The sequence below is a fragment of the Brassica oleracea genome, chromosome C7, assembly GCF_000695525.1.
Source record: "Brassica oleracea var. oleracea cultivar TO1000 chromosome C7, BOL, whole genome shotgun sequence".
NCBI lineage: Eukaryota > Viridiplantae > Streptophyta > Magnoliopsida > Brassicales > Brassicaceae > Brassica > Brassica oleracea.
In genome coordinates this window covers 27,619,772-27,629,409 of record NC_027754.1, presented here as the reverse complement: position 1 = coordinate 27,629,409, position 9,638 = coordinate 27,619,772, and the positions used below count along the sequence as shown (strand labels likewise).

General features: G+C 32.2%; 2 protein-coding genes and 1 non-coding gene across 3 annotated transcripts in view; all 3 read right to left on the bottom strand.

Moving 5' to 3' along the window:
• On the bottom strand, nucleotides 1-1,289 carry LOC106301511 (ras-related protein RABA1c). Its single transcript, XM_013737927.1, has 2 exons — nucleotides 893-1,289; nucleotides 1-609 (listed from the first exon to the last, which is right to left on the bottom strand). The coding sequence occupies exons 1-2, from the start codon at nucleotides 1,111-1,113 to the stop codon at nucleotides 180-182; spliced, it is 651 nt and encodes a 216-aa protein (XP_013593381.1). The 5' UTR covers nucleotides 1,114-1,289; the 3' UTR covers nucleotides 1-179.
• Nucleotides 1,290-1,477: 188 nt separating this feature from the next.
• On the bottom strand, nucleotides 1,478-1,549 carry TRNAG-UCC. The gene has a single exon. It is a non-coding gene; the product is annotated as a tRNA-Gly (tRNA).
• Nucleotides 1,550-6,709: 5,160 nt separating this feature from the next.
• Nucleotides 6,710-9,638, bottom strand: part of LOC106302993 — a 3,902-nt gene continuing 973 nt past the window's right edge. Inside the window, exon 2 of the mRNA XM_013739376.1 lies at nucleotides 6,710-6,834. Coding sequence (XP_013594830.1) covers nucleotides 6,710-6,834 — 125 coding nt within the window. The remainder of the gene's footprint in view (nucleotides 6,835-9,638) is intronic.

The window sequence follows — 9,638 nt, the reverse complement described above, 5'->3', positions numbered from 1 at the left end:
TTTTTCAAGCAAGAGCATTGATAAATTTATATAATAAACAGAAATACATGACAAGGACATTTTAATAAACCTAAAGCAATCTTTCAATATTCGAATGACTTTGAATAAATAAACCGTTAACAAAACCGAGATCCTTCGGTCGTTAACATAAAAACAATAACCACTCACTCACTCTCTTATTAGTTCGAACAGCATCCAGCTTTCTTGACGGCAGAAACATCTTTACCGATTTCGATCTTGTCTCCTCTCGACGGGGCGTTAGCTGACTCGCTGGCTGCTTCCATGGCCTTTTTACTCACAATACTGTGGATCTGAGTGAGGACTTGCGCGAAAGCGTCCTCGACATTCGTGGACTCAAGAGCAGAGGTTTCCATGAAGCAAAGAGATTCTTTCTCGGCGAATGACTTGGCGTCCTCTGTCTGAACAGCCACGAGGTGGCGGAGATCAGATTTGTTGCCCACGAGCATGACTACGATGTTCGGATCAGTGTGGTTTCTGAGTTCTTTGAGCCACGTCTCCACGTTTTCGAATGTGGAGTGTCGGGTTACGTCGTAGACAAGAAGCGCTCCAACAGCTCCTCGGTAATACGCGCTAGTGATGGCTCGGTACCTATTAAAATGAATCCATTAGAAACATTGGTGAATGAATCACTAAAACAATTAAGAATTAAAGAAATGAAATTACACAGACCAATCTAGCTCTCTTACATACAAGATAAAAGGTTAAACTAATCGTTGGATCTAAGACAGAACCCATGTTTGTTTGTTTTTTCTAGCTGTACAAACACAAATCCAGATCTGTAAAGCCAATGAATGAATGAATCTACTATAATCAATTGACAAATATCTAATCCAATCCAAGATAATGAGGACAATGGAGAAAGAGAAGAGACCTTTCTTGACCAGCAGTATCCCAAATCTGGGCTTTGATGACTTTATCATCAACATTCAAACTCCTAGTCGCGAACTCGACTCCGATGGTGGATTTGGACTCGAGGCTAAACTCGTTCTTCGTGAATCGTGAAAGCAGATTAGACTTTCCAACACCGGAATCACCGATGAGAACAACCTTGAAAAGGTAATCGTATTCATCATCTGCTTTGTAACCAGCCATTTGGATTCGATTAAGGCAAGCAACAAGAGGGAGAAAGATCAGAATGCTTCTTTTTTTTTTTCAAAAGTTTTAAAACCCTTCACGAGATTCACGGCTTCGTTGTATCTCTGAGATCTTTTCGATTTCTACAGAGAGAGAGAGACGCGGAATTGAAACTATCACCGAAACGAGAAAGGGATAAAGGACTTGTGTTGTTGTGTCTTCTTAGAAAAGTTTGTTGAATTAAATTTACTAAAACACCCTGCTCACGCGTTCGGATCTTTAGCTAGTTGCTTCGTTGGAACGATGCCTATTTTCGTCATTTCATCAGATCTCATCTTTTATGTTATTTTTCAAAAAAAATCAAATGTTAAAAAAGAGGAAATGCGTCTGCCGGAAGGCGAACCCGGGTCTATTGCTTGGAAGGCAATTATCCTAACCGTTGGACTACAGACGCTTTTTTGTTTTCTAATCTCATTTCAAAAGTACTAATTCTCTTAATTGATACCTTTTCTCATTTCCTTGTAATTTTATCTTTTTACTTTCTTGCATTTGTTAAAAACCACCTAAGATTGTGCTACGATGAAAGAGGTTTGCAAAAATAACATTGCACAAGAATCTGAGTTTTATCTTTTTCGTTTCTTGTTGTGTTTCCTTAATCGCTTATTTATTTATTCAATGCATGTATCCCACATGGCTTCCTACGTATGCAGACCGTGTCTGACATCATATGGGTCCTAAGCACAAAATAATTATATGGTCAGGGGTATTGAGCTTCTCACCTTAATTCCTACCAAATGCTTTTGTAGCCAACTGATCAAGGAAATAATTTGTCTAATAATTGGCCCTTTAACTTAATTTATCTAAGGCTCCAAGCACATGGTTTGAATGAAAAAAACGGATCAAGCGTTCCGTATCTAGCGGAACAAGAGCGGATCTAGCGGTATAAGTGCAGATCAAGCGGATCGAACGGTCTAAAATATTTGTTTGAATGGTGAAAGCGGATAAAAGATGGTTCAAATTATAATTTCAAATGTAAAAAAATTATTTCATTCTAGATACTATTTTTTTCTAAAAAAATAGTTAATGCAACAAATAGAAAATATATTATTCAAACACAAAATATATTATTGAAACAAAAACATAACATAACTTTAAATACAACATTGGTATGGTAAACAATATTACATATTATTTTTTTTGGTCCATAGTGAATTTGCTATTTGTTCTCTCATATTTGCCATCAAATCTCCGTCAGCAATATCTGGTGCGTCCATTTCATTTGTATCTGTCTATGCTTCGGTGTTTCCAATATGCGTTTGTCCCATTATTTTTGAAAAGCCATCATCTATAAAATTCAAAATTCTAATAAAATTATGCAGACCTATTGTAGCCAATACTACTTTTTTTTCATTTCAATATTATATCTTGGAAAATCACCAAAAATCCTCCATTTTTTTTTCTAAACTCAAAATATCATTTCAATAACTAAACGCAGAGATGCATGCCAACAATTAAATTTTTTTTGCTTGTTCAGAGGAGGAAGAGCATTTTCGAATTGCGACATATGATAAAATGACCATGTTTCGTGAAGATCTATATGGAGCAAAAAAATTTTGTTTATTTGGATAGCCTGAAACAACAACATAATACTTATCCGGTGGTGGTACAGGAAATTCAAGATCATTGTTTACGCCTTCATAAGAACTGACGTATCATAACAAGATCTTATAGCTCCATTCCATTCCAAACACATGTGAACCACTTTGTAATTGTGAATAAATATTTTATTAATTTTTCAACTGAACCACTTTGTAATTGTGAATAAATGATGAATGGAGAATGTAAAAGCAGTTCCTTCATTAAGGTGTGCGAGCTGTCTTTTTCTCACTCCCCGTTCTATGCCTTCCTTGCTTTCAATCAGGCACGGCCCTAAATCATCACTACTGAGTACCATAGTCAATATCTTCCTGAGTATTATTCTAAATATTCTGTTGGTTTCTTATTTTAGTCTTGTTCTTTTTAAAAAAAATTAATCCAATTCCTTGTTTTCTTTACTTACAGCTTTATTGATTTCCAGTTTTTTAGAACTATATACTGTTTTAGCTTAAACCATTCATCTAGTATCAACCATTGAACGAAACACTCTACTGTTTTAATCTTTTTGTCACACTATTTTCACTCACTTATCTGGTGATCTTAACACTTTGAGAATATCTAATTTACTATGTTCATATTCCTGCTTGTTTTTCTTCTCATCCCTACCTAATTTTGATATCTAACTTTTGACTTCTAAACTAAAACAAAAGAACCCCTAGCTATAAAACTCACACCAAACATCGCAGTAGCTTCCCCATGGGTACATCCGCCAATTAAACGAGCATCCAACTGTATTTTATAACACTTACTCTCTATTTTTATCAAAAACCAGATAATTTTGGGTATATTTTATACTTAAAAATGCGAAATTTGAAAAAATTATTCAATTATATTTAAAGTTTTTATGTTATAAATGTGGATACACAATGTTGCATTTGAAATGTTTAGTTGTTTAATAAAAAAAAGTACTAGGATACAAACTCCAAAAACAACAAAGATGTAATCACATATAAATTGACAAAACAGATTTTATTAAGATGATATCGAGGTTACAAGATCAAAAGTATAAAGAATATATGAAACAAAGAGATAAACAAAGAGGTTGATATGATAAAGAGAGCTCGATGTGGAGTGTGTTGATGAACATGGTTTTGCGTCTTACTTCGACTTTCTTTTATATCCGTTTATCATGCTCATATCGCCTTACATCTGTGCTCCTATATCCTTATTCCTGATTATGTGAATCTTGGGAATTTTTTTGCCTCAAAATTTAGGACTGTGATATCGACTTAAAATTTGACAACTAATTTATATTTTTTTAGTAGACGACGATCCTATTTCCTCAATGTTTTTTGATCTCTTGGAAAATCATACCTGGGCCTATTGAGTACTCAGTGATCGGTTTCTTTCAGATCCAACCTGGAGATTAGATTTGAACCCAATAAAATTAACTTTTGTTGTCTATACCATTATTGCAAAGTGTTTTTTTCACATTCGAACAGTTAGAGTGGCTAATGTCGTTGTTACCCTTAATGAATGATTAAATTTATTATTATCTAAATATAAAAATGTATTTTAAAAAAAAAAAGATAGTTCTTATATATTTTGTGTTGTTATTTGAAAATAATATCTTTTAATATATTTTAAAAATAAAAATATAATTATATATGTATTGCTTTGTTTTAAAAAATAATATATTTTAGTTATACAAAGTTAAACATTAAAAACAAAACACATAATTACATATTAATCAAGTAAAAATTTTACTCTTATATAGTCGGAAGAGAAAATTGAATAATTTTGAAAATTTGTTTATTAATAATGAATATAGTATGTAAAGACATTTTTATTATATATAACACATGTAAGTTTTCAATTTTTTTAACCCAATAACATATATCTTTTTTTGTAACCCAATAACATATATCTATATATATTGATGAATAACTTTATCATATATAAATAAATTTGATAATCGATTTAAAGTTTTTGAGAACATAAACAATAACATATCATGATAGTTTTTATTAGTAATGCATGTAATAATAAGAAACTTAAAACGATTATGTCCGCATGAACGTACAAACCACTTAATTTAATAAAAGTAACTTAACCAATCACATAAGATACTAAAGAGAATATATATGTGTGTTCCACAGAAAAAAAAAATGTATATATATCTCTTATATATTAATTGAAAAACATTATAACATTGTTTTGTAGCCACGTGTTATCATGAGAATGAAATTCAGAATTCTTAGAAAAATAGGTTGGTCTATCTTAACTTATATTATACTTTTTATTAAACTAACTATTAAATTGATAAATAGTGTACAAAAGAATGTTCTGGCACTTTCCTTAAATAAAAACTACGGAATTGCATAATATGATTAACGTATATATGACAATTAATGATTATGAATAACAAATATTTGATAGTATTTTTAGTATTTTAGCTCTTTTTTTTTAATTTTATATTATTAAAAGATATTAAACAACCACATTAACCATACAATAATAAAAAATATTTTTCTTATATGTTATATTTTGAATTTTTAAAACGACTATAAACTACTAAAAACTTTAAATGTCTCACACTAAAATTTTGTGATCAATGGTTTAACTTTTTTTGGTAATAACAAGAAACAAATGATCATAAATCGTATGAATATGAAGTTTCATTTACTAGATATTCATATTATATATTAATATAGTTTAAAATTAAACTATATAACATAGAAAAATACTTAAATATGATAATTTATAAATTTGTATAGAAAAACTATTGAAACCTTAATATTTTAATTTTAAAATTTGCATTCAAAAAATTACACATTAGAAATTTTGTGTTTATTGTATGAGTATGAATTCTCAATAATAAATATTTATATTAAAATAGACTATATATCAATGTCCATGTCATTGAAATTTAATTATATACCATAAAATGATTGTTTTGATTTATTTACCAAAAATGTATCGTAAATAAACAAGATGTATTGTTTTGATTTATGTTTTTACTCTAATTTAGTTATATACATAATACATAAATGAATACAAATAAATAGTAATAGATAAAAAATATTTATATATATAACATTCATTCTGTGCAATTTGCGCGGGTCTAAAGCTAGTATATATATATATATATATATAAATCAAATAGTTTTAAATTTTACAGAGAAAGTTGTAAAGTTAATTATAAAGAAAAAACTAAACGGTTGCTATATGTTGGGAAAGAGGTAGTATGTTATAATTATATTATATATTGTTTTTTTTTGTGTTACGTATATATAAAGTGTTTATTTGTTTGATCATGTTACGTAAATAATAGAAAGTAGATGAAGAATAATAAAGAGTAAGAATCGTAATAAATGAGAGGAAGAAGTAGTATACCAAAGAAGAGAGATGGATGTTATTATGTTCGAAAAGGGGCAAAGTAAAATGAACGTATTACAATCTCTTATATAGACAGAGAATTCGACAAATATTATTGTGAATATTAATGGCATGGGCTCCATCTTCATTTCCTTACGAAACCATCTTGGCTTTTGTAACACTTCCCCTTGGAGACCATCGTCATTAATATTTCTTGTATTGCATTTTAGTTGCCTCGTTAAAAACCTTTCTTGGAAAAGCCAGTGAGAAAAACCATAGCAACATAAAAAGAGTACAACTCAGAAGCTCCCCCTCGAGTAGGCGATCATTATAAGTCTTGTTGATGATGCATTCAAATGTTGTAAACATGTTTTCTGAATGTCGTAGTTGGTAATGACTTTGTAAAGAGATCCGCAGCATTGTCACAAGATTGAACATATCTCACTTCAATTTCTTTATTCTTCTCGAGTTCTTGGGTATATGAGAAGAACTTCGGTGGAATATGTTTGGTCCGGTCAATTTTGATGTATCCTTCTTTTATTTGGGCGACGCACGCTGCATTGTCTTCGTATAAAATGATTGGTTTTAGACTGATGTATATTCCTCTACTTGAATGGATGTGTTGACTTATTGATCTAAGTCAAACACACTCTCTACTAGCTTCGTGGAGAGCAATTGTTTCAGCATGGTTGGAGGAAGTAGCTACTAGTGTTTGCTTCTGAGAGCGCCATGATATAGCAGTTCTTCCAACTGTAAAAACGTATCCTGTTTGTAAAAACGTATCCTGTTCGTTTTCTTCATGTGGTCGAAAAATGATCATTTTCGACATTAAGTAATCTGACGACCATAGGAGTACTAAGTGGAGTTGCTTTGTCCATGTTGAATCTTTTCAACACTCTTTTCGTATATGTAGACTGGTGTACAAATATACCTTTTTGAGAATTCTCATTTGTAGGCCAAGACAATACTTTGTTTGTCCGAGATCTTTTATCTCAAATTCTCCTTTTAAATAATCAGATGCCTTTTGTATTTTGACTTTAGTCCCAATAATATTTAGGTCATCAACATATACGGCAATGATAACAAATCCAGATGATGTTTTCTTGATGAAAACGCATGGGCATATATGACTGTTTACATATCCTTCTTTAGTTAGATGTTCACTGAGACGATTATACCACATGCGTCCAGACTGTTTTAAACCGTATAATGATCTTTGAAATTTTATTGCACATAACTCTTTAGGTTTAGAACTTAGTGGTTCTGGTATTTTAAATCCTTCAGGGATTCTCATATAGATATCAGTGTCCAAAGATCTGTATATGTATGCAGTAACAACGTCCATTAGACGCATTTCTAGATTTTGATTAGCTGCAAGACTCATCAAAAATCTAAACGTGATTGCATCCATAACAGGAGAATATGTTTCTTCATAATCGATCCCAGGTCTTTGAGAAACTCCTTGAGCTATAAGACGAGCCTTATATCTCATAACCTCGTTTTTCTCATTTCGTTTCCGAACGAAAACTCATTTGTACCCAACTAGTTTCACAACTTCAGGTGTGATTATAATAGGACCAAATACCTTTCGTTTGTTAAGTGAATCAAGTTCGACTTGTATTGCATCTTTCTATTTTATCCAATCATGTCTCTTTTGACATTCCGAGATAGATTTTGGTTCAGGGTCATCACTCTCTTCATCTATTTCCTTCGAAACAAAGTATGAGAAAAAATCATCAACACCATTCACTTTGTTTCGATTCCATATTTTTCTGTTATGAATGTAATTAATAGAAATCTCATGACTTTCTTCAGAGTCATGATGTTTAACATTTTCATCGACCTCATTGTTAATCTCTTCCAACTTTTCTGCTATATTGGAAGGATTTTGTTTTTCTGCCTCCTTTCGTTTTCTGAGATTCTTATCCTTAGAACAAATAGGTCTACCACGCTTCAAGTGTATTTTAGACTCTCGTGTATTATCTTCTACTCCACGTTCATGTGACATTTCTACACGAGTATGAGCATTTGCAGCCGGTATATGTGATTTTGTAACCAATTTGGTGTGTGCAAAAGCATCGGGTAGTTGATTTGCGATGCTTTGTAAATGCATAATCTGACGGACCTCTAATTCCGACTGTTTTGTAGGGGGATCAAGGTGTTGCAAAGATTGTACACACCATTTGATATCCTTTCCTACTTGTTTATTTTCTCCCCCTAGAACTGGGAATACTTTTTCATCAAAGTGGCAATCACCAAAACGTGCCATAATACGTCACCAGTTTGCGGTTCTAGGTATCGTATAATTGATGGAGAGTCACAACCAACATATATGCCTAACCTCCTTTGGGGTCCCATCTTTGTACATTGGGGAGGTGCAATTGGCACATATACATCGCAACCAAAAATTCTTAAATGAGAAATATTTGGTTCTCGTCCAAATACTAACTGTATTGGGGAGTATTTGTGATATGCACTTGGTCTCACCCGAATCAGTGCTTCTGCATGCAAAATAGCATGTCTCCACACATAAGTTGGGAGTTTAGATTTCATGATCAATGGTCTCGCAATTAGTTGCAGACGTTTAATTAATGATTCAACCAAACCATTTTGTGTATGAACATGAGCGACAGGGTGTTCAACCTCAATTCCAGTTACCATACAATAATCATTGAATGCTTGAGAGGTAAACTCACCAGTGTTGTCCAGTCTAACTCTCTTTATCGGATAATCAGGAAACTGAGCTCTTAGTTTGATTATCTGAGATAAAAATCTCGCAAATGCCACATTCCGAGAGGACAATAGAAAAACATGTGACTATCTACTTGACGCGTCGATCATTACCATAAAATAATAGAATGATCAACAAGGTAGATGTATAGGTCCACAAATATCGCCTTGAATTCGTTCAAGGAACTTTGGTAACTCTTTATCTATTTTGGTTGGCGATGGTCTTATAATCAACTTTCCAAGAGAACACGCAGTACATGTCATTTTATTCCCCTGATAGACTTCTTGGGGTTTCAGTGAATTACCATGTGAGTTCTCGATGATTTTTTGCATCATTGTAGTGCCTGGATGACCAAGACAATCATGTCATAGTGTAAAATCACTAGAATTTTTCTTAATCACCAAATGTGATTCAATGACACTTATATATGTATGATGCAGACCAGAAGGGAGTTTTGGTAATTTTTCCAACACCTTTTGTTTTCCCGATTTTTCAAGAGTAATATACATATACTTCGTTCCATCCTCAGTTGCAGACTGAGTATCAAATCCTTAAAGATATATGTCTTTGAAACTCAACAAATTCCTTTTAGAATTTGGAGAAAATAGTGCATTATTTATCGAAAATTTTGTCCCATTGGGTAACGTAAAATAGGCTTTACCAATCCCTTCAATCAAGTCTGCATGACCCGATATTGTGTTAATAGTGATATTTGTCGGTTTTAGTTTAGAAAAATATTTTCTGTGTTTCAGAATAGTGTGCGGTGTTCCACTATCTGGTATACAAATATCTTTAGTATTGATCTTGGTTGATGTTCCATTTGTAATGTCCATTTCTG